Source organism: Malaclemys terrapin, chromosome 4 (assembly GCF_027887155.1).
Source record: "Malaclemys terrapin pileata isolate rMalTer1 chromosome 4, rMalTer1.hap1, whole genome shotgun sequence".
NCBI classification, from domain to species: domain Eukaryota; kingdom Metazoa; phylum Chordata; order Testudines; family Emydidae; genus Malaclemys; species Malaclemys terrapin.
The window spans coordinates 2,312,487-2,336,969 of record NC_071508.1 but is presented as its reverse complement, the minus strand read 5'-3'; the positions used below and the strand labels follow the sequence as shown (position 1 = coordinate 2,336,969).

Sequence of the window (24,483 nt, the reverse complement as noted above, 5' to 3'; positions counted from 1 at the left end):
CTCTGCCGGTGCCCCTCGCTCCCGACCCGCAGCCCCTGCTAGCCCAGCCCTGCCCCCCCCAGCTCTGCCGGTGCCCCTCACTCCCGACCCGCAGCCCCCTGCTAGCCCAGCCCTGCCCCCCCGAGCTCTGCCGGTGCCCCTCACTCCCGACCCGCAGCCCCCTGCTAGCCCAGCCCTGGGCTCCCCCCCACCTCTGCCGGTGCCCCTCACTCCCGACCCACAGCGCCTGCTAGCCCAGCCCTGGGCCCCTGCCCCCAGCTCTGCCCTCCCCTCGCTCCCAACCCGCAGCCTCCTGCTAGCACAGCCCTACCCCCCCCCGCTCTGCCGGTGCCCCTCACTCCTGACCCGCAGCCCCCTGCTGCCCCTCCTCCGACCCCTGAGACCACACTGGTCTCGCGGCGCCGCTTCACCCACGCCGGGATTCAAACTCATGTCCCCAGTCCGATATAATAAAAAGCCCGTTGAGCCACAGCACCCCGCTCCTCCGGGCTCTAGCCTGATGCCACCCTGCACCCTTTATCCCCCCCCGATCCCTTCCCCCCGAACTCCACCGAGCGCTGGCCCCACTCCCGGGGAGAGGGGGGAGGTGCGCACCGCTCAGATGCGCCGGATCTTCATCTCGCTCTTGCGGAGCGAGTAGTAGAAGCCTTTCCACTGGGCCCAGTTGAGGCCGTTGGCGTAGGAGAGGTGGGCCCCGCCCAGGTAGAAGCCGTTGAGGTTGGAGAAGTGACAGCTTTTGAACCACCAGGCGCCGGAGGAGAGGGCGGCGCAGTTCTGCACGTACAGGTCTTGGTCGCGGTCGAAGGTGGAGAACTTCTGCCCAGTGTGGTAGGACAAGGAGTCGCCTGGATATGGTGGGGGAAGAGGGGATGGGTTAGACGGGTGCGTCTCTGTCTCGGCCGGGGCAGCGGACGGATGGGGGACCACCCTGCCCTGGGTGGGGATGGGCCCCTTTGGTTTCCACGGTGGTTTTTGGCTGGCAAATTGGAAAGAGTCCAGCGGAGGGCAACAAAAATGATTAGGGATCTGGAGCACATGACTTATGAGGAGAGGCTGAGGGAACTGGGATCGTTTAGTCTGCAGAAGAGAAGAATGAGGGGGGATTTGATAGCTGCTTTCAACTACCTGAAAGGGGGTTCCAAAGAGGATGGAGCTCGGCTGTTCTCAGTGGTGGCAGATGACAGAACAAGGAGCAATGGTCTCAAGTTGCAGTGGGGGAGGTCTAGGTTGGATATCAGGAAACACTAGTTCACTAGGAGGGTGGTGAAGCACTGGAATGGGTTCCCTAGGGAGGTGGTGGAGTCTCCTTCCTTGGAGGTTTTTAAGGCCCGGCTTGACAAAGCCCTGGCTGGGATGATTTAGTTGGGAATTGGTCCTGCTTTGAGCAGGGGTTTGGACTAGATACCTCCTGAGGTCCCTTCCAACCCTGATCTTCTATGATTCTGTGAGTCTATGGCGAGAGGGTGATTAAGGAGGGCCCCAGAGATGCCCCGGAGCTCAGGGTTACCAAGCAACTGCGTCAGCATGCCTGGGTCTCTCTGCCTTGGTTGGCTGTGGGATCGCGCTCACAAGGTAGCGGAGATGGGGGTGGGTTGGGGCCGGGGGGGGGGCATGTCAGGGCTCTGAGTGTCAGGATGACAAACCCCAGCACTGAGATGCAGCCACCTCTGGGGCAGGGCAGTTGGGGAACAGCTGCACAGTGACGCTGCCCGGGGATGGCTCACTCGAGGCTGAGATGCAGCCACCTCTGGGGCAGGGCAGGTGGAGCTTTGACTCAGAGGAGACTAACATTGACTCCGTCATCAGTGTCGGGACTCCTGGGTTCTGTCCCCAGCTCTGGGAAAGGAGTGGGGTCGAGTGGGTCAGTGCAGGGGGGGTTGGGAACCAGGACTCCTGGGTTCTCTCCCCGGTGCTGGGAGGAGAGTGGGGTCTGGTGGGTTAGAGCAGGGAGGTGGGAATCAGGAGCCCTGGGTTCGATCATTGCCTGCAGGAGGGGCATGGGGCTTGGTGGGCCACATGCCCGGATGCCTGGGTTCTCTCACCTGCCCCTCCATCGGTGAAGCCCCCCACGTGCAGGGTGTAGCCGTCCTCCTCGGCGCTGATGGCTTGGGGCGACAGGGAGAAATCCGCGTACTGGGCCCAGGCCGTGTTGTTCTCGAAGTCCTCCAGGTCCACCCGCAGCTCGTACTTCCGCTTCAGGGTCAACAGGTGGATGTTCTGCAGGCCTGCGGGGTGGGGTGGGGGGGGCGGGAGCACGTGTGTGAGGAGCCAGCAGGGAAAGGGTTAACCCGGAGGGTGGGTTGGGGGAAGGGGGATGTGTGTGGCTTGGGGGGCTGCTATCCACCAGAGCATCTGGCCTAGGTGGGTTGTGGGGCTGGAACAGGGAAGCCAGGCACAGGAGAGAGGGGAGAGAATGGGAACTGGGGAGACTGTATGGGGGTGAATAGATGGAGGGGTATGTGGGGGTGCATGGATGGATGAAGGGGTGTGTAGGTGGGGATGGATGGATGGAGGAAGGGGGTGTGTAAGGATGGCTGGCTGGGTGGACGGTGTGTGGGGGGTGGATGGATAGAGGTCATGTGGCGGTGGATGGATGGATGTAGGGGTGTGTAGGTGGGGATGGATGGATGGATGAGTGTGTAGGTGGGGTGGATGGATGGATAGAGGGGTGTGTAGGTGAGGGTGGATGGATGGATAGAGGGGTGTGTGTGGGTGGATGGAGTGGGGTGTAGGTGGGGATGGGTTGATGGGTGGATGGATGAAGAGATATGTGGGGGTGGATGGTAGGTTAGATGAGGTGCGGGTGGACAGGCACAGAGAGATGGATGGATGGAGAGGAATGGGGGTTGATGGATGGATAGAAGGGTGGACAGATGGATGGATGGAAGGAGGTTGATGGGGGGGTGGATGGATTGATGAAGAGATATGTGGGGGTGGATAGGCACAGAGAGATGGACGGATGGAGGGGCAGAGTGGTGGAGGCTAGAACTGGTAGGATGAGTGGGTGGGGGGTGTCCCATCACCTACCCAGCCAGTACTCGCTGTCGGCCCTTCCGAACCCGAACCGATAGTCGTTCCAGCCCCGGAAGAAGCTGACCGAGCCGTTGAAGCGCTTCTGGAACACCTGGAGGCATGACGGAGAGAGAACGGTGTCAGACACCCGGGGGAGGGGCTTTGGGTTAGGTCCGGCAGCACGTCCCTTATGGCCTGAAACCTCTATGGATAATGGATCTATGGGGACAGATTTCTCCAGTGGGGAGCAGGGCAGGGGACCCACCCAGGACTCCTGGGTTCTCTCCCCAGCTCTGGGCAGGGAGTGGGGTCTGGTGGCTAGAGCGGGGCGGGGGGCACACCCCTGGCTCTTAACGATGCTACGCACCGTCCACTTCCCGTCGTCCGTGGTCATGTCGCAGTAGACCGGCACGGGGATGTTGGGGCCAGACGGGTAGATCAGATAGACGCCGTCCGTCTCCGATCCCTGGTCGTAGACATCCTCACAGTCCAGGGGAAAGGATTCGTCCGCACACAACTTCTGCTGAGCTGCCCAGTGGAGAGAGCATTAGCCAGACCCTGTCCCTGTTCCCCGATATGTCCTGTGCTGGGATCGAATTCTCCACCTCTGCCTCTAGCAGCACCACATCGCTCCTCTAGGGGGCAGCAGTCGCCTCCTGGCCCTCTGTGTCCCGCCCGGCCACTAGTGGGTGACAAGGCAGGATACGCTCAGCTGGGAACGGGCTTGGGATAGGACTTACCTTGAGCATTGATGGCTTGGCCATCGGTCATGGGCGCCCACGCCAGAAGGAAGAGGAGCAGCGGGAGATGGACCAGCCAGGACGCCTGTAGCGGTCGGAGAGAGAGAGAGACACCGAGTGAGGAAGGGACCTTCATCTAGAGTAAAAATGGGGGACCTCAGAGTCAGACCCTCTCCTGGCTCTGAGATCGCAGGGTACAGAGCTCCAGATTCTGCCCCCCCGCCATAGAGATTTAATGTATCGTTCCACAAAGCTTTTGGCCTGGGAATTGGTGACATTTTGCGGCTCACCCAGACCAGTAAGACCCTCGGACTTTTCCTCTCTGGTTCATTCCCCCCGAAGGACTGAAATATGCCCTCAGGTCTCAGTCTACGAGGGACACTCACGGCACCATGTGTAGAGCTACAAGTTTCGTCACATATACCCCTGCATCCGTGCATCACCATCACGCGGCTACAGAGCTCTGCATGACCCTCCGGTTCAGAACATGACGCGCTTCCATAAAAGACCCACTGGGCGTCCATTGATGTGGTAGACAAACAGCTGACTCAGTTGCTTATTCTGGGGGGTCTTGTTCTGCCCCTGAGGTGGCTGGACCCTGACTGTCACAGAATGGCCTCGCTTTAATTCACAGTTTCCAAATGTCCACTTCCCAGTGGTTAATTCCCCTCCCTGCGAAAAACTGATGCTTTATTTCCCGTCGGAATTTGTCTAGCTTCAACTTCCAGCTATTGGATTGTGGTAGATCTTTCTCTGCTAGATTGAAGAGCCCATTAATAAATACTTGTTCCCCGTGTAGGTATTTGTGGACTGGGCTCAAGTCACCCCTGGACCTTCTCTTTGTTAAGCTAAATAGACTGAGCTCCTGAAGTCTCTCACTATTAAGGATGGTTTCTAATCCGTTCATCATTCCCGTGGCTCTTCTCTGACCCATCCTTCTTGGATTGTGGGTACCAGAACTGGATACAGCGGTCGCACCAGGACCAAATATAGAGGTCAAATAACTAGGGCTGTTGATTAATGGCAGTTAACTCACGCGATTAACTCAAAAAAATGTATTGCAATTAAAAAAATCGATTGGGATTAATCACAGTTTTAATCGCACTGTTAAACAATAGAATACCAATTGAACTTTATTGAATATATTTGGATGTTTTTCTACATTTTCAAATATATGGATTTCAATTACAATACAGACTACGAAGTGTACAGTGCTCGCTTTATATTATTATTTTTGATGACAAATATTTGCACTGTAAAAATGACAAACAAAAGAAATAGTATTTTTCAATTCATCTCATACCAGTACTGTAGTGCAATCTCTTTATCGTGAAAGTGCAACTTACAAATGTAGATTTTTTTTGTTATATAACTGCACTCAAAAACAAAACAATGTAAAACTTCACAGCCTACAAGTCCACTCAGTCCTACTTCTTGTTCAGCCAATCGCTCAGACAAACAAGTTTGTTACATTTGCAGGAGATAATGCTGCCTGCTTCTTATTTGCAATGTCACCTGAAAGTGAGAACAGGCGTTTACATGGCACTTTTGTAGCCGGCATTGCAAGGTATTTACGTGCCAGATATGCTAAACATTCGTATGCCCCTTCATGCTTCAGCCACCATTCCAGAGGACATGCGTCCATGCTGATGACCCTCATTAAAAAAATAATGCATTAATTAAATTTGTGACTGAACTCCTTGGCGGAGAATTGTATGTCTCCTGCTCTGTGTTTTACCCGCATTCTGCCATATTTAATGTTATAGCAGTCTCGGGTGGTGACCCAGCACATGTTGTTTGATTTACGAACACCGTCACTGCAGAATTGACAAAACACAAAGAAGGTACCAATGTGAGATTTCTAAAGATCACTACAGCACTTGACCCAAGGTTTAAGAATCTGAAGTGCCTTCCAGAATCTGATTGGGACAGGGTGTGGAACATGCTTTCAGAAGTGTTAAAAGAGCAACACTCCAATGTGGAAAGTACAGAACCCAAATGACCAAAAAAGAGATAGATAGATAGATAGATAGATAGAGGGGGCGTGTGGGGATAGATAGATAGATAGATAGATAGATAGATGGGGCGTGTGGGGATAGATAGATAAATAGATAGATAGATAGATAGATAGATAGATAGATAGATAGATAGAGGGGGCGTGTGGGGATAGATAGATAAATAGATAGATAGATAGATAGATAGAGGGGGCGTGTGGGGATAGATAGATAGGTAGATAGATAGATAGATAGACAGAAGGGGGTTATGGGATAGATAGAAGGGGATTATGGGTATAGCTAGGTAGATAGATAAAAAAGGGGGTTATGTGATAAGTAGAGAGAAGGGGATTATGGGACTAGATAGGTAAAACGAAGGGGGTTATTGGATAGGTAGAGAGAAGGGGGTTATGGGATAGGCAGACAGGAGGGGGTTATGGGATAGATAAAGAGAAGGGGGTTATGGGATAGGTAGATGGAAGGGGGTTATGGGATAGATAAAGAGAAGGGGGTTATGGGATAGGTAGACAGGAGGGCGTTATGGGATAGATAAAGAGAAGGGGGTTATGGGATAGGTAGACAGGAGGGCGTTATGGGATAGATAAAGAGAAGGGGGTTATGGGATAGGGAGATGGAAGGGGGTTATGGGATAGGTAGGTGGACAGACGGGTATGCGTGGGGATGGCTAGACAGAAAGGAGGAGAAGCGGGGGTGGTGGGTCTGGGGATCACTAGCTAGCCCTGTAGGAGATGGTTGGCCGGACAAGGAGCGTTTCTAGCCGTTGCTACCAGGCAGAGCCGAGACAGACCCATCTGCCAAGGCAGAGCGCTTGTGCGATCCCATACCCGGAGGGGCCTGCCTCTGTTCTCACTTAGCTCCGTCGGCCTCCTACTTTCCAACCCCCCCCCAGCACCCCCGGTGCCAGTTACCTCCATGGTGCCGTGTGCGTCCCGTCGACTCCCAGCCCGCAGCCCCTGACTTGTCTGGCTGGAGCTGACCTGGATCGCAGCTAGCTCTGCTCCCGTCTTCCCGTGTTTTCCGCTCGGCTCCCCGCCCCCCAGACACCCCCAAAGGCAGGGGATCAGCTTACAGGCTCTAAATCGTGGCACAGGGGCTGCGTGTAAACACAACATCTGGCAGGAAATGAAAGGGGGGGGGGAATCACAGCCGTGGCCTGAGCTAAGGACACCCACGCCCTCCGGGCGACTTGGCGTGAACATATTGTTCACCGTTCACAGGCTCACGTGTGAATGGGCCTGGGCCAGCGGTGATGGGGGGCGGAGACAGAGGCGCCTTCTGGGGACTGCGAGGGTCAGCTGGGGCTCAGAACTCCTGGGTTTTCTCCCTGGCTCTGGGGGAGGGGAGTGGGGGTTGGTGGGTTAGAGCGGGAGGGGCTGGGAGCCAGGACTCCTGGGTTCTCTCCCCGGCTCTCGGAGGGAAGTGGGGGCTAGTGGTTAGATTGGCAGGGTGTGTGGGAGCCAGGACTCCTGGGTTATCTCCGCAGCTCTGGGAGGGGAGGGAGTGGGGGCTAGTGGTTAGATCGGGGGGGCTGGGAGCCAGGACTCCTGGGTTCTCTCTCAGCTCTGGGAGGGGAGTGGGGTCTCAAGGATTAGAGCAGCGGGTGGCTGGGAGCCAGGACTCCTGGGTTCTATTGGTCGAGGAAGGATTCTAAGCCTAGGCTCTATAGGGTTAAACTTCCTCTGGTTTTAATATAGCCTTCAGCTCAACCCTGGGAGCAGGCAGCATCTGGCTGGAGCCGCAAGCTCACCCAGGGCTGGAAGTAACCCAGCGGGGTCCTGTCTGAACCAGCCCACCCCCGCCCCTCTGCCTCCCTTCCAGCACCTCCGGGCCTTGCAGGGAGAGCGGGGGGAGACATGTCTGTGGCTCACATCCAGATGTGCACAGCTGCACGTGTTCCGCTTTGCATCCCCCACCTGGATCAGCAGCAGGGAACTGGCCGGCACCCAGGGGATTCTGAATTCCCTTCTCCAGGAAGGGAACATCAGGCCAGCCCTAGAACGAGGCCTTCAGCTTGTCCCCCAGCTCCCATAAAGATGGCCCACCTCCCCCAGCCCCCATCCCCGCCCGGGGCAGGATCGTCCCCGGCCCGTCTGCTCCCCAACGGAGACGCCCCACCTAGGCTGTGTTGCACGGCCCGTCTCTGCTTGCTCTGAGTTGCAGCTACTGTGCAAATTGGACCAGTTTTAAGGGCAGCCCCCAAAAAACAAAGCAGGAATCCCGCCCCCCCCCCCCTTCTCCCGAATGTCTGGAACAGAGGCCTCCCAGCTGCACTTTATTTCCGTCGCTTATTAGCTCCAAGAGGCTGCATTTGGATTGGAAGGAGTTTATTGGCTTAGAAAGAAGAATCCAGGCCTGAGCGTATCCAGAATGCACGTTGGACACATTAAACAACATAAAAGGCCTGCAAGCCGCGGCTGGTGGCTCGGAGGTGGACTCCCAGGGTGGAGAAACAACCCAGCTCCTCTCTACGAACAATTCACTTGGCGGGAGGTGCCTATCACAGAAGCGGCGGGCGGGACGGGGGTCGCAAGAGGTCGTCTCGTACAGTCCCACCACGCTGAGGCAGGGCCAAGTCAACCTAGACCCTCCCTGAGAGGTGTTTGCCCAACCTGTTCTTAAAAACCTCCAGCGATGGGGCCTCCACCACCTCCCCAGGGAGCCCGTCCTGGCCCTGAACTAGCCTTAGATCTGGAAAGTTTTTCCTGATATCCAACCCTTGCTGCAGACTGAGACAATTCCGTTGTCCACCCCTTAGTGGAGCTGGAGACCCAATCAACGGTAAGGAGCCATTGGCTTCTCTGGTGTTCAGCTCACACTTCTCGGCCCAGATCCTGAAAAGGTATCTAGGTGCCTAGCTCCCAGTGAAATTCAGCTCCCTGGAGGATCTGGGCCTTCGTTAAACAAGTGGTGAGAAGAATCTGGATTGGCACTCACTGAGGGGAGACTCATTTGTCCCTGTTATCGCCTGCCACGTTTGGAACCTTCTGAGAATGTCAACCCAAGGACGCAGAGTTTATAAACTTCATTTAAGAATGCAAACTCCCTGAGACTAATCTCTCTGGCCCAAGGGTCCCAGCAATTCTGCCGGCAGAGTCACGATGCCCTGTCTAAGCAGCTAGGTCGAAGGAGTCTATTAACAGCGGTTGAGAAGGTTACGTTTCCCCACTGGCACAGTCGGTGGAGTTTGCAGCCTCCATCTGCTAACCATCTCTTGACCAAAGAAGTCATACGCTCCAGTGGCAATATATGGGAATGCTGCATTATCTTGTGTGTGAGTGAAACAAGCTACTGCATCTCTGATAGCGAAACAGACGCTCGATCAGAAGAAAAATAATAACCAACGACATCAAGTTTTTGTAGATTACAAAAACTAAGGAAATTCCCAGACAAAAAACTTTGTTAAAGCCGTAACCAATTCACTTACAAAACATCTGCAAAGCCTGAAATATTTAAAATCACAATAAAGTTAAATGTTTGAAATACTGGGAAACTCAAACCATTTCCACAAATACCCGTAATTCTGGCATGTTTATCAACACACCTCTATTTATCCATCAATGTTGTGTCCAGCTACCGGACTACTCCTTTATATCAAAACATATGAGCTCTAGAGCATTCACAGTTTGCAGTGGAAACACCATAAAGCTACACAGATTATCTCAGTACTTAAATATCTGTGTTTTATGATTTTTAGATCTAGTTCATGTGAGAAATGCCATCAATTAATCCATTGTAAATATAATCCAACAAATATCCTCTCAAATTTATATAGGGGGTCATTCAACCCAGGGAAAGAGACTTCCACTTCAAATTGGCCATAACAGGAAACAAAATGCCTATTCTTATGGTTTGTAACCCAGATGGCTGCTCAAAAGACGGTGGTGGTGGAAGAGGAGAATTGAAAACATTTTTATTTATTTATGTCAGTATTTTTCCTATTATTTTCCTCATCTAAATTTGCAATTTTCAAATTTTCTACATTTACAAACTCAGTTCCCCTCTCAGTCTTTGTTTTTTTAGGTGAAAAAAGCTAATCTCTCTGAGTCTCTTCTAAGAAGATCGGCTTCCCAATCCCCTGATCGTCTTTGAAGACCTTTTCTGCACCTATCCAACTCTGAGTCCCACTTTCTTTAACTCGGGTGCCCAGAACTGAGCACAGGAGTCCAGATGAGGTCTTCCCCGGGCCTTGTCCGATGGCATTAATACTTATCAATCGTTTCCTGGTCAAAATCTGAAATGTTGACATGTTGTTGTCAAATTAGCAACATTCAAAACATTTTTGATTAGCTTCACCCTCAGCCAAAACCTCCGAAGTTATCTCACCCGCCTTGCAAAAACAGATGCTGATTGCCGGGCCCCACGTATTTATGAAATGATCAGCAAAAGTTGTTTTGTTCCATCTTAAACTCCCTAGTCCTAAATATATACACGAAGATAGAGACCCAGAACAACTGGTTGATCCCCTCGTGACTATGGCACCCTTGCTGTAGTTGCAGAGGAATGTACACACATTTATAGTGTTTCACAAAGTTTTTTGTCTGGGAATTTCCTTAGTTTTTAAATGTTTAAAATATTTTCCCAAATGCTAAAACCCAGGGCCTTTAGGTAGCCAACACTGGGGAGACTGGACCAGAGATATAGATTCCTTCTTCCTTTTCCTTGTAGCTTGACAGAAGAGTGGGGGAATTCTCTCTTTTCCTCTGTCCACCCACCTTGGTTTTAAATCAGATGCAGAAGGCAGGCAAAGAGCAGCAGGGTGCTGGCAACGACAGAGGCAGCCTGGCTGGGCCAGCCAGCGCCAGGGTGCTTTTGCCCCTTGATGCCTGCCACAGCACGGGATTCCCGGCCTTTGGGCTCCTTGACGAACTCTAGACTGGGGATATATTCCCGGATCCAGCTTTGGTAGGAGGTGAGGCGACTGTACACTCCAGGGCGGTTTTTGATGGCGCAGCCTTCGCCCCAGCTGACAATTCCGGCCAGCACCCAGACATCACCCACAATGCACGCCATAGGGCCACCAGAGTCACCCTAAGGAGCCGAGAGAGAGAAGGGTTAGTGCAGGGGCTAGGGGTCTATTCTGAGCTATGCCACAGACTTCCTTAATCACAATGGGGCCCTGATCTCGGTCAGGAGGGTCTCTGCAGGTGGCAGCTCTGAAATGCAGCCACCTCTGGGGTGGGGCAACTGGATACACACAGCAGTGCTACAAAGGGATGGCTGGCCTAGTACTAAAATGCAGCCACTTCTGGGGTGGGGCTTGGCAGGTGGATAACAGTTGCCCTGTGATGCTGCAAAGGGATTGCTTGCACAGAACCCAGGCACTGTCTAGTAGCTGTGACCTGCTCTGTGATGGGACCCTGGGCCTATACACACCCCCATTCCCTCAGCCTGCTCCCTGGGCTGACAGCCAGGACTTCTGGGTTCTCTCCCTGGCTCTGGAAGGGGAGTGGGGTCTGGTGGTTAGAGCAGGGGGGGCTGGGAGCCAGGACTCCTGGGTTCTCTGGCTGGGGGCTCTCACATTGCAGGCATCCCTCATGCCCTCGGCGTAACCGGCACAGATCATGTCATCCTGGATATTCCTGTTCGGTGGCCTGTTGTGCATGTTGGTGAGGTACAGGTTCCTGCACGTCTTGGAGTCGATGATGGGGACTTGCAGCTTCTGCAGGGTCTGCGGGGAGGGCAGGTCCACTGCAAGGGGTAGCAAGAGCTGGTGGTGAGGCGCTGGGCTGAGCCTGGCCCCTGGGGGGCAGCGCTGAACTACCCTTCCCAGAGCACCCTGCCGTTCTGCCGTTGTCTGCTCCGGCGTTCCTTCTCCCGCAGCTCACCCATTAAATCCACGGCTCTTCCACGCTTCCTTCCATTCATTTCCTCATTTGATCTTTCTAAGCCCCTTCTAACGCAGGAGTTCTTTCTTTCTTATCCATTCCCCTTTTCTTTCTTTTCCCCATTCCCCCATTCCCTTTCTTCCTACTCTACAGTTCATTTCTTTCTTTCCTTCATTTCCTTGTTCTTCCCTTCTCTCTCTATCCCTCCTGCAACCACAGGGTTCTCATTCTTTTGTTCTCTCTCTGCCCTCCCGTTAAGTCCAAGGCTTTTTTCACTCTTTCATTCATTGTCTCATTCTCTCTTTCTCTGCCATGCCCCCTGTCTTTAACTCGAGGGCTCATTCTTTCATTTTTACACTCTGTCCTTCTCTCGGTGCGTCCCACCCTTAACGTTAGGCCTCTTCCTTCCTTTTCTTTTTTTTTAATGCGTCAATTCACTCTTTGTCCCCTCCTTTAACACTAGGGGTCAGACTTGCTCTTTTTATTTCATTTAATTTCTTTCTTTCTTTCTTTCTTTCTTTCTTTCTTTCTTTCTTTCACCCATTACTAGTACTCCAGATCGCCTGACCCCTGCCAGACCTCACTCCTTCCCATTCTCTGGACCCGCATTCCCCTAGACCTACCCCAAGGACCCATCCCCACCCCGGGTGTCCCATCCTGACCTACCCCAGGAGCGCACGTGGCCCCAGCCGGTCACCCAGCAGACTTTGCCTGGGGGGAAGTTGACGGAGACATCTGGGAGGCAGATGGGCAGGATGTAGTCAGTGAAATTCACCGGCCTGGCCAGCTGGATCAGGGCGATGTCTCCGCTCGTGGTCTGCCCGGCATAGCGGGGGTTGGCAATGATGCGCTGGACCGGGCAGGCGCACGCGTTGGGGCTTGGCTTCAGCAGTTGATGGGCCCCCAGCACCACCCGGTACTGGGTCAGGTTCCGGACCCTGGTTGGGGGCAGAGAAACGCATCAGTGACAGGGCAGGAGTGAGGGGCACCGGCAGAGCTGGGGCGGGGGGCAGGGCTGGGCTGGCAGGGGCTGCGGGTCGGGAGTGAGGGGCACCGGCAGAGCTGGGGGGGGCAGGGCTGGGCTGGCAGGGGCTGCGGGTCGGGAGTGAGGGGCACCTGCAGAGCTGGGGGGGGGCAGGGCTGGGCTAGCAGGGGGCTGCGGGTCGGGAGTGAGGGGCACCGGCAGAGCTGGGGCGGGGGGGCAGGGCTGGGCTAGCAGGGGCTGCGGGTCGGGAGTGAGGGGCACCGGCAGAGCTGGGGGGGTCAGGGCTGGCAGGGGCTGCGAGTCGGGAGTGAGGGGCACCGGCAGAGCTGGGGGGGCAGGGCTGGGCTGGCAGGGGCTGCGGGTCGGGAGTGAGGGGCACCGGCAGAGCTGGGGGTGGGCAGGGCTGGGCTGGCAGGGGCTGCGGGTCGGGAGTGAGGGGCACCGGCAGAGCTGGGGGTGGGCAGGGCTGGGCTGGCAGGGGCTGCGGGTCGGGAGTGAGGGGCACCGGCAGAGCTGGGGGGGTCAGGGCTGGCAGGGGCTGCGAGTCGGGAGTGAGGGGCACCGGCAGAGCTGGGGGGGGCAGGGCTGGACTGGCAGGGGCTGCGGGTCGGGAGTGAGGGGCACCGGCAGAGCTGGGGGTGGGCAGGGCTGGGCTGGCAGGGGCTGCGGGTCGGGAGTGAGGGGCACCGGCAGAGCTGGGGGTGGGCAGGGCTGGGCTGGCAGGGCCTGCGGGTCGGGAGTGAGGGGCACCGGCAGAGCTGCGGGGGGGCAGGGCTGGGCTGGCAGGGGCTGCGGGTCGGGAGTGAGGGGCACCGGCAGAGCTGGGGCGGGGGGCAGGGCTGGGCTGGCAGGGCCTGCGGGTCGGGAGTGAGGGGCACCGGCAGAGCTGGGGGGGGCAGGGCTGGGCTAGCAGGGGCTGCGGGTCGGGAGTGAGGGGCACCGGCAGAGCTGGGGGGGGCAGGGCTGGGCTGGCAGGGGCTGCGGGTCGGGAGTGAGGGGCACCGGCAGAGCTGGGGGTGGGCAGGGCTGGGCTGGCAGGGCCTGCGGGTCGGGAGTGAGGGGCACCGGCAGAGCTGCGGGGGGGCAGGGCTGGGCTGGCAGGGGCTGCGGGTCGGGAGTGAGGGGCACCGGCAGAGCTGGGGCGGGGGGCAGGGCTGGGCTGGCAGGGCCTGCGGGTCGGGAGTGAGGGGCACCGGCAGAGCTGGGGGGGGCAGGGCTGGGCTAGCAGGGGCTGCGGGTCGGGAGTGAGGGGCACCGGCAGAGCTGGGGGGGGCAGGGCTGGGCTGGCAGGGGCTGCGGGTCGGGAGTGAGGGGCACCGGCAGAGCTGGGGGTGGGCAGGGCTGGGCTGGCAGGGGCTGCGGGTCGGGAGTGAGGGGCACCGGCAGAGCTGGGGGGGGCAGGGCTGGGCTGGCAGGGGCTGCGGGTCAGGAGTGAGGGGCACCGGCAGAGCTGGGGATGGGCAGGGCTGGGCTGGCAGGGGCTGCGGGTCGGGAGTGAGGGGCACCGGCAGAGCTGGGGGTGGGCAGGGCTGGGCTGGCAGGGGCTGCGGGTCGGGAGTGAGGGGCACCGGCAGAGCTGGGGGTGGGCAGGGGCTGCGGGTCGGGAGTGAGGGGCACCGGCAGAGCTGAGGGGGCAGGGCTGGGCTGGCAGGGGCTGTGGGTCGGGAGTGAGGGGCACCGGCAGAGCTGGGGGGGCAGGGCTGGGCTGGCAGGGGCTGTGGGTCGGGAGTGAGGGGCACCGGCAGAGCTGGGGGGGCAGGGCTGGGCTAGCAGGGGCTGTGGGTCGGGAGTGAGGGGCACCGGCAGAGCTGGGGGCGAGCAGGGCTGGGCTGGCAGGGGCTGCGGGTCGGGAGTGGGGGGCACCGGCAGAGCTGGGGGGGGGCAGGGCTGGGCTGGCAGGGGCTGCGGGTCGGGAGTGAGGGGCACCGGCAGAGCTGGGGGTGGGCAGGACTGGGCTGGCAGGGGCTGCGGGTCGGGAGTGGGGGGCAACGGCAGAGCTGGGGGGGGGGCAGGGCTGGGCTGGCAGGGGCTGCGGGTCGGGAGTGAGGGGCACCGGCAGAGCTGGGGGGGCAGGGCCGGGCTGGCAGGGGCTGCGGGTCGGGAGTGAGGGGCACCGGCAGAGCTGTGGGGGGCAGGGCTGGGCTGGCCAGGGGCTGTGGGTCGGGAGTGAGGGGCACCGGCAGAGCTGGGGCTGGAGAACCCCTGGACTCACTGGTAGAAGCAATGAGCGGCCGTCACCACCCATTCGTTGTTGATCAGGGACCCCCCGCACATGTGAACTCCTTTCCACTGGATGCTGGCCTGCCAGGGGAACTCTCCCGGCACCGTGTCCTGCCCCTTCACAAGCCGGTTCAGGTTCAACTGAGGCTTCCCGCAGACTGCCGAGAAAGGGGACAGAAGGTCGGATCCTGGCTGAGATCGGCTTGGCCCTGGGGTCTCTTAGGTAGGGTCGCCAACTTTCTAATTGCACAAAACCAAACACCTTAACCCTGCCCCTTCCCAGAGGCTACACCTCTAACCCGAGGCCCCGCCCCCACTCACTACATTCACCCTCCCCCAGTGGCTCGCTCGCCCTAACCCTCACTCAACTTTCACTGGGCTGGGAAAGGGGGTTGGAGTGTGTGTGGGGGGAGGGCTCTAACTGGGGGTGTGGGCTCCAGGGTGGGGTTTAGGGTGTGAGAGGGAGCTGCGGGTTGAAGCAGGGGGTTGGGATGCAGGTGGAGGCGAGGGCTCTGGACTGGGGGTGCGGGCTCTGGTGTGAGGCTGAGGCTGAGGGTTTTGGGGTGCAGGAGGGGGCTCTGGGTTTGGGGGGGGGCTCAGGGCTGGGGCAGGGGGTTGGGACTCGGGGTTGAGGCACTGGCTTACCTCGGGCGGCTCCCGGTCAGCGGCCCAGGGACTAGCCTGCCTTAGCCCCGCTGGGCCACTGACCAGACTTTTAATGGCCTGGTCAGCAGTGCCGACCGGAGCCACCAGGGTCCCTTTTTGACCGGGCGTTCCAGTCGAAAACCGGACACCTGGCCACCCTGCTGTTGGGGGGCTGGCACCAGGCGTGGGCATTGCTGAGAGTGGTTCAAGACTCACCTCCGTTTGCCTCGCTCTGCTGGGCACCTGAAATGCAAAAAGACAGAGTCAGCAGCCTCAATAGTGATTCCACTAGGGCCCTTTCTCCCGTCCACCACCAGGGGGCAGCAGAGAGACCAGCTACGCTACCCAATTCCACCCCAGAGGTGGCTACATCTCAGCACCGGGCAAGCCATTCCTGGGCAGTGTTGTGTGTGGCTGTTCTTCAGCTGCCCCACACCAGAAGTGACTGCATCTTAGCACCGGGCAAGCCATTCCTGTGCAGTGTTGTGTGTGGCTGTTCTCCAGCTGCCCCACACCAGAAGTGTCTGCATCTCAGCACCGGGCAAGCCATTCCTGTGCAGTGTTGTGTGTGGCTGTTCTCCAGCTGCCCCACACCAGAAGTGTCTGCATCTCAGCACCGGGCAAGCCATTCCTGTGCAGTGTTGTGTGTGGCTGTTCTCCAGCTGCCCCACACCAGAAGTGTCTGCATCTCAGCACCGGGCAAGCCATTCCTGTGCAGTGTTGTGTGTGGCTGTTCTCCAGCTGTCCCACACCAGAAGTGTCTGGCCAAATTTCCCCAGCTGAGAAAAAGCTGAGGGGGGAAAAAAAAAGTCTTTTGAACCGGCCAAAAAGTTTGATTTGGACATTTTTTGACAGAAAAATTCCTGCCTCAGACAGATTTTGATTTTTGAAATGTAAGGAAATGAGCTGGGGGGAAGGAGAGGGGAAGAAAAAAAGTTCAGAAAAAAGTGGAAATCAAAAAGAAACTTTTTGATTGACCCAATATGAAAAATATTTTTTTCAGTTCCTTAATATCGTCAGGGTTTTGACGTTTCAGCTGGGAAAATTTTTTGGAAAATATTTGAGGGGCAGGAAACTGTTTCCCACCCAGCTCTGATTTGGGCTTCTCGGAGCAATCGGTTCAGGCTCTCTGAAGACTCAGGCAGTGTTGGTTTTAATCAGGGTGGTTCACACCTTTCCGAGCAATCGGCTCAGGCTCCCGGCAGACTCAGACAGCCCCACTATGTTGGTCACACTCCGAGCAGCTCCCTGCCTTGGGTTCACCCCACTGTGACGGTCCTGGGATTGAGGGTCTCGGCCCTAGGGCTGTTCCCCGGCTGCTCCCAGAGGCAGATCCACATTCCAGGGCCGGGATGGGATCCGAGCAGGTGCATCACAGCTGGCTTCATGTTCCCATGTTTAATTACGGGGTGGCGATTACCCGGGATTAGGGAGAAGGAAGTGAAGGATAGGGGCAGGGAGCTCCAGCACCGTGGAATGCGGTTCTGCCTTCGTGTCATAACAGGTCTAGTGACAGGCCCGGCCCAGCATCTTTGGGCTAGCCACACCCCGGCATCCTTAATCCTTCCTGGTGCCCCGTATTAGCCCCGTAGGCCCATCTACCCTGGTATCCCGCCCCCATCCCTGTCACCCCGGATCAGACCCATAGGCCCATCTACCCTGGTATCCCGCCCCCATCCCCGTCACCCCGGATCAGACCCAGAGGCCCATCTACCCTGGTATCCCGCCCCCACCCCTGTCAGCCTGGATCAGACCCATAGGGCCATCTACCCTGGATCCCGCCCCCACCCCTGTCACCCCGGATCAGACCCATAGGCCCATCTACCCTGGTATCTCGCCCCCATCCCTGCCACCCCGGGTCAGACCCATAGGCCCATCTACCCTGGTATCCCGCCCCCATCCCTGTCACCCTGGATCAGACCCATAGGGCCATCTACCCTGGTATCCCGCCCCCATCCCTGTCATCCCAGGTCAGACCCATAGGCCCATCTACCTTGGTATCCCGCCCCCATCCCTGTCACCCCGGATCAGACCCATAGGCCCATCTACCCTGGATCCCGCCCCCATCCCTGTCACCCTGGATCAGACCCATAGGCCCATCTACCCTGGTATCCCGCCCCCACCCCTGTCAGCCTGGATCAGACCCATAGGGCCATCTACCCTGGATCCCGCCCCCACCCCTGTCACCCCGGATCAGACCCATAGGCCCATCTACCCTGGTATCTCGCCCCCATCCCTGCCACCCCGGGTCAGACCCATAGGCCCATCTACCCTGGTATCCCGCCCCCATCCCTGTCACCCTGGATCAGACCCATAGGGCCATCTACCCTGGTATCCCGCCCCCATCCCTGTCATCCCAGGTCAGACCCATAGGCCCATCTACCTTGGTATCCCGCCCCCATCCCTGTCACCCCGGATCAGACCCATAGGCCCATCTACCCTGGATCCCGCCCCCATCCCTGTCACCCTGGATCAGACCCATAGGCCCATCTACCCTGGTATCCCGCCCCCATCCCTGTCACCCCGGATCAGACCCATAGGCCCATCTATCCTGGATCCCGCCCCCATCCCCGTCACCCCGGATCAGACCCATAGGCCCATCTACCCTGGATCCCGCCCCCATCCCTGTCACCCCGGATCAGACCCATAGGCCCATCTACCCTGGATCCCGCCTCCACTCCTGTCACCCTGGATCAGACCCATTGGCCCATCTACCCTGGATCCCACCCCCACCCCTGTCACCCCAGGTCAGACCCAGCGGCCCATCTACCCTGGTATCCCGCCCCCATCTCTGCCCCCCATCTATCATGTCATCAAGTCTCCTCCCTCCCACTCCTTGGCATTGTGTAAGCCAGATGCCAGCGCCCTGAGACCCAATTACTCCAGCCACACGGCCCACATGAATGATGTTGCCTTTTGCCAGGCTTGCCCGGGCAGTGGCTCGTTAAGAATTACAGCGGTCCCTCATTAGCCAATTAAACAGCCCAGCTGTAGAACTCCCCCTGAGGCATGGAGTTCTGCTGGCTGGTTGCACCCGGGGCCAGGGGATGAGCGCTCGGGAAGACGGTGCCCACCTTATCTTCCAGGCCTGGCCTCGCTGGGGTCCCGGCGGGCAGAGCTGTTCGCCTGGCACGGCTCGGTTGGAGTGTGTGGGCAGGTCGGGCATTGGCTGAGGGACATGGAGGAGAGACCAACGGGATAACTTTCTCCCCTCACATAATTCTGGAGCACTTCAGGAGAGAGGCAAGACTCCTGGGTTCTCTCCCCAGCTCTGGGAGGGAAGTGGGGGCTGGTGGTTAGAGCAGGGGGAGTTGGGAGCCAGGACTCCTGGTTCTATCCCTGGGTCTAGTGGGTTAGAACAGTGGGGGCTGAGAGCCAGGACTCCTGGGTTCTCTCCCCAGTTCTGGGAGAGAAGTGGGGGCTAGTGGTTAAAGCAGGGGGAGCTGTGAGTCAGGACTCCTGGATTCAATCCCCAGCTCGGGGAGAGGAGTGGGGTCTAGTGGTCAGAGCAGGGGTGGGGGACGGGGCTGGGAGCCAGGACTCCTGGGTTCTATCCCTGGGTCTAGTGGGTTAGAACAGTGGGGGCTGGGAGCCAGGACTCCTGGATTCTATTCCCCGTTTTGCTAAAGATTCCCTGTGGGTAAGTCCATGCTTTGCTCTGGGACTCAGTTTCCCCCTCTATAAAATGGGGAGCATGATTCTGTGTAGCTTGTCCTTTGCTTGTAGCAGGGACTATCTCTTCTTGGGTGTCTGTGCCGTGCCCGATGTGACGGGATTAAAAAGTTTGTGCCAGCTGCTTGATTTGATTAGGAGAGAGGCTTAAAATATGGGGGGAGGGGTACGCAGACATTGAGAGAAAGACAGCCACATCTCGGGCAGGGCATCTGGGGAACAGGCCCAAAGGATGGCTGGCCCGGGGCCGCAATGCAGCCACCTCTGGGGTGGAGCAACTGGGAAACAGCTGCACAGCGTTTGCATTTAACCAGAGTCTGACTTAAATCTGCAGGTGATTCTAACTAGGGAGGAGTTGCATAGACAAGGGGGGACTTGAAACGCAATATGAAGGTTGCTAGCAAAAGGTGAAACAGGCCAGAGAAATAACGAAATGATTTCGATGGTGTATGAAAAGAGCCACGCTGGAGCACGCTTGCTATGGATACAGATTTAGGACAGTTCTTACAATTGAACCCATTTTTGTGCCAAAATAAAAAAATACACTTTTTTTTTTGCATTATTTTAACCAAAAGCATGTTGCATGTTTGCACAAAATCCCTTTTTTGCCCAGGGGATGGCATTTTTGGATCCAGCTACATTTTCAACTCAAACATTTGACCCCAAAATGTTTGACCCAGAGTTTAGTAGGTTTTTTTTAGACAAATTACTGCTTTTTCCCCAAACCACCAATCTTTTTTGACCAGTTCCCCTTTCAATCCCAATTGTTGTTATCCAAATTTTAGTATTTCTGGGCAAATGTTTGCCCCTCCGAAAATATCTTTCAACCCAGATTTTTGCATTTTAAAATATTTTTTTACACAGATTTTTCTGTTTTTTTTCCTCCGGAAATATTTTTTCTGCCCAGAATTTGGCATTTTTTAACCCAGACCTTGGCAATTTTGGGATCACAAGTTTTTTTTAAGCATGGATTTTTCCATCACAAATTACTTGACCCAGAATTTTGCAGTTTTTTGACCAAAACATTTGAACAACCCAGACCCTGCAAATTGATGGCAATTTTGCAACCAGTGATTGATGCTGACCCAGAGTCAGAAGAAGGATAACAGAATTGCCAGGCCCCTGTCTCTCTAGCCCTCAGCCAAGGCAGTAAGTTAATTAGACCAACTCCACCAGCAACAACAATTAATAGGAAGCTGCAGATTTGCCACAGTGCAGGGAATACTTTAGATAAAATGGACACATCCCACCCTTGACTCACAGAACTATGAATGGAACCCAGGAGTCCTGCCTCCCAGCCCCCCCCGCCTGCTCTAACCACTAGACCCCACTCCCCTTCCCAGAGCCAGGGATAGAACCCAGGAATCCTGGCTCCCAGCCGCCCAATTCTAGCCCATGAGATTCCCCTCCCAGAGCTAGGGGTAGAACCCAGGAGTCCTGGCTCCCCCGCTCCAGCCCACTAGACCCGACTCGACTCCTCTCCCAGAGTGGCAGATAGAACCCAGGAGTCCTGCTTCTCTCCTCCCCACTCCCTCTCTGTAAGCAGATCACTCAGACAGATGGACTCTCTTACCCATCAGCACAATGTGCAGGATCAGGGACCCCATTCTCCTTGCCCAGCTCAGCCCGCTGGCCTTGGTTTGCCGCTCCTCCATACTGCTCGTTAGAGGCACCAATCACTAAACCCAAAGGGGATTCCAAAGCTCCCAGAGAGAGAGGCAGCCAGGCTACCGGGCGATGCACCCAGCCAGGAAAGGATGTGCACCCCAACGCGGTTTATATCCAGCCAGTTAGTCTGCCTAGAATGTTGACCAACAGGTTCAGCAGACGTTGGCACATGTCCCTCCTTCTTCCCAAGCATCCCTGTTGCCGCTTGCCAGATGTGCAGCAGTTGTTCCCTCAATTCTCCTCTCTTGCTCCTCCCCCTTCCTCTGGAGCCCCCCTTCCCTGGACTCCCTCCTTTGCTGCTGCTGGCACCCCAGGGTGACCCCAGTTTGTGGGTTCAGGCAATGCCTTGCCAATAATAACACGGCCCTCTGGTGCAGTATTAATAAATGGAGCTGCAAAAAGGTGCTGAGGTTCTTCACAGTAATACTCCAGTAAGAATACAAGTACTGTGATAGTATTAATTACTATTTATTATTATTTATTATTTTATTGTATTAAAGAAGGTGTTCTGGTATAGCACAGTAATGCTCCTGCAAGCTCACTGGTGTGGTGATATGAGATGGAGCTGCAAAAGGTACTCTGGTATTTTTACAGTAGTACTCCAGGAAGAATATTAGTACTGTGGTATTAAGATTACAAAAGGTATTCTGGTATTTTACAGTACTATTCCAGTAAGAATACTAACACTATGGTATTCTAATTATGACTACCGAAGGTGCTCTGGTATGTCGGAGTAATAGCCTAACAAGCTCACTGATAACATAAATGGTCTTAATAGAGATACCAAGAATTCCTTGCTATTGTGCTGTAATACTCCAGTAAGATAACCAGAACTGTGGCACTCTTAGGAGAACTACAGTTGGTATTCTGGTGTTTTACTTTAATACTCTAGTTAGATCACCTATATTATTGTAGCCTTAAAAGGACTACAAAAAGTACTCTGGTATTCTGTGGTAATACTCCAGCACGCTCACTGATACAGTAATATTCAATAGAGGTGCAAAAGGTACTCTTGTATTCTATGGGAATACTCCAGTAAGATCATTAGTATTTTCACTGTTTATAGGTCTCTACAAAGTACGTTGGTATTTTAAGTAATAAGATTACCAGGAGTTTGGTACTCTTAACACAGCCATGAAAGATACTCTGGTATATTATACTACTAGTCCAGCAATCTCACTGGTAGAATAATACTAAACAGAGCTGCAAAAGGTATTCTGGTATTCTACAGTAATATTCCAGTAATATCTCCAGGACTGTGGTACTTCTCATAGGGCTACAAAGTGTACTCTAGTATTTTATAGTAATACCCCAGAAAGCTCACTGGTACTGAAATATTCTTAGATCTTTAAATGTACTCTGGTATGCTTCAGTCCAGTATTATAATCAGGGCCAGAAAAGGTACAATACTCTGATATTTTAAAGTAATCCTCCAGTAAGATGACTAGTTTGGTAGCAATCTTAATAGGACTACAAAATATACTTCAGTATTCCTGAGTAATAGTCCAGTTATTGTAGTACCATGCAAAAGTACTCTTTTAATACCCAGTTAGATTACTGGTACCATACAAAAGCTCAGTGATATTGTAGTATTCTTTATAGGTTCTCTAAAGACAATCTGGTACTGTAGAGCAGTACTCCAATTACTTTATTATAGTACTGAACAATAATACTCTGGTATTCCACTATTAATTTCACTATCAGCATGGTGCACTTAATAGGGCATAAAATACTTTGGTATTCTATAAGAAATATTCTAGTTACATTACTAGAATGCATACTAATACCATACATATTATCACTCTGGTATGCTATGACAATGCTCAGCTAAACACCTTAGGCCTCTTAATAAGGCTATAAAATCTACCTTAGTATTCTACCATAATGGTCCAATAAAATTATTGATACTGTACAAATATATGCAGGCAATACTTCCAGAAAACTCACTCTTTAGTGTAGTACTCATAAAAGGAGAATCACAAGAGCTGTAGTACTTGTCATAGAAACAAAAGACTCAGATATTTTATAACTGAACACCAGTAAGTCCACTGGTGCTGGATTTCTCTTAATAGGGTTATAGATAATCCGCTGGTATTTTTAAGTAATATTCCAGTTGCATTATTATAAGTACTGTTATACTACAGTAATATTCCAGGTAAAGCGTTAGTACTGTAAAACTGTGCTCTGCTACTTTACAGCAATACTTCAGTAAACTCACTCTTACTTTAATATTCTTAACAGGGATACAAAAGTCCTTTAGTATTTTACAGTTATTCTCCAGTGAGAGTATTTTTATGCAGTACCAACAGTATGAGAATACCAGAATGCCTTTGCGCACTACTAATAGTCTATCTGTATTATTATTGGAAAACACCAGAGTACCTTTGTGCAGTACTAATAGTCTAATGATATTCATTCTGGACAATACCAGAGTACTTTCATGTAGTACTAAATCTATTATTACTATTATTACTGCAAAAATACCAGAGTACTTTCTTGCAGTACTAATGCTCTAACTGTATTATTGCTATTGTTATTACTGTAGAATAGCATAATATTTTTTCGTGCAGTATAATACTCTGGTACTCTGCAGTAACAATAATCCAGGATTACTCTTGCAGGTTATTTGGAAGTCTCTGTGAAAGACAGGAAACCTGACAGGGTTGCAGTCTTGCAGGAACAAAGGATATGAAACCCAGTTAAGTTAGAGGAGAACTGATTTTTTTTCAGACTGTTTAAAATGCCCAGTTGTTTTTATTAACAGGTATTTAACTAGCAACAGAGAGACCTGTGGCACCTTTAAGACTAACAGATGTATTGAAGCATAAGCTTTCGTGGGTGAATACCCACTTCGTCAGACGCATGTAATGGAAATTTCCAGAGGCAGGTATAAATATGCAGCCCAGAATCAGTCTGGAGATAACGAGGTTAGTTCAATCAGGGAGGGTGAGGTCCTCTGCTAGGTATTTAACTAAACACACAAGTATCACTTGGTCGAAAGAGCTCTTCCAATTACTCCTGAGAAATATCTCAATGTACATCCCTCAGACATCTAAGCAGCTATCCAGCAAACAACAGAAGAGATATTTTTAAAGCAATTCCCCAGCTCCTGGAGGGGAGTGGGGTCTAGTGGGTTAGAGCAGGGGGAGCTTTGAGCCAAGACAACTAGGTTCTATCCCTGTGTGTGGGAGGGAAGTGGGGTCTAGTGGGTCAGAGCTGCGGGGGGCTGGGAGCCAGGACTCTTGGGCTCTATTCCCACTTCCTAGCTGGGTTGCATGAGACCCAGAGGAGACAAACCCAGCTAATTCTCCCTGACCCCACCCTTTAGAGATGCTGCAAACCTTGCCATTTCCTGCCAGGGATTTCAACGAACCCCACCATCCCCTAGGCCAAAACCCCATTCATGGCAGTTGGGGTCAGCTGGGTAGCAAAAGAGCCAAGGGATGCTAGGGGGGGTGGATCTGTTGGGGAAGGCCTCACTGGGGGATCAGAGGGGAGCCAGGGTGCTGGAATTCTGCCTGGCTGGTCTTGTTTGCCCAACAGCTTCCTGGAAAGGCTGTAATTACCAGGGCGAGGCACCCAATTAGAGGGATAAACTCTCCATCCAGGGGCCCTTCTTTTGGGGCAAGCTTCCAGCATAAGTCCCGACTCCTAACCTGACTTCCCTTCCAAAGCCAGAATAGAACCCAGGAGTCCTGGCT

The 24,483-nt window shown here is 54.5% G+C and overlaps 2 protein-coding genes across 2 annotated transcripts; both read right to left on the bottom strand.

Annotated features, from left to right (window-relative positions):
* Positions 1-309: 309 nt before the first annotated feature.
* MFAP4 (microfibril associated protein 4) lies at positions 310-6,967 on the bottom strand. Its single transcript, XM_054026666.1, has 6 exons — positions 6,676-6,967; positions 3,753-3,837; positions 3,380-3,540; positions 3,028-3,124; positions 2,043-2,225; positions 310-845 (listed from the first exon to the last, which is right to left on the bottom strand). Exons 1-6 carry the CDS (start codon positions 6,964-6,966, stop codon positions 598-600), a joined length of 1,065 nt encoding a protein of 354 aa, XP_053882641.1. The 5' UTR covers position 6,967; the 3' UTR covers positions 310-597.
* Positions 6,968-8,117: 1,150 nt separating this feature from the next.
* On the bottom strand, positions 8,118-20,823 carry LOC128836234 (serine protease 27-like). Its single transcript, XM_054026302.1, has 6 exons — positions 20,688-20,823; positions 15,659-15,685; positions 14,790-14,955; positions 12,259-12,530; positions 11,286-11,455; positions 8,118-10,795 (listed from the first exon to the last, which is right to left on the bottom strand). The coding sequence occupies exons 1-6, from the start codon at positions 20,767-20,769 to the stop codon at positions 10,487-10,489; spliced, it is 1,026 nt and encodes a 341-aa protein (XP_053882277.1). The 5' UTR covers positions 20,770-20,823; the 3' UTR covers positions 8,118-10,486.
* Between the last annotated feature and the right edge of the window lie 3,660 nt (positions 20,824-24,483).

Excerpts from the sequence above, each read along its gene's own strand:
- MFAP4 (XM_054026666.1), bottom strand. The coding sequence starts at position 6,966 with ATGTTCACGCCAAGTCGCCCGGAGGGCGTGGGTGTCCTTAGCTCAGGC. Across the intron at positions 3,541-3,752 it reads CCAAGCCATCAATGCTCAAG|CTCAGCAGAAGTTGTGTGCG; the intron begins GTAAGTCCTATC and ends TCCACTGGGCAG. Across the intron at positions 846-2,042 it reads CTTCACCGATGGAGGGGCAG|GCGACTCCTTGTCCTACCAC; the intron begins GTGAGAGAACCC and ends CACCATATCCAG.
- LOC128836234 (XM_054026302.1), bottom strand. The coding sequence starts at position 20,769 with ATGGAGGAGCGGCAAACCAAGGCCAGCGGGCTGAGCTGGGCAAGGAGA. Across the intron at positions 15,686-20,687 it reads CCTGCACATTGTGCTGATGG|GTGCCCAGCAGAGCGAGGCA; the intron begins GTAAGAGAGTCC and ends TTTGCATTTCAG. Across the intron at positions 11,456-12,258 it reads GGGCCACGTGCGCTCCTGGG|TGGACCTGCCCTCCCCGCAG; the intron begins GTAGGTCAGGAT and ends TACCCCTTGCAG.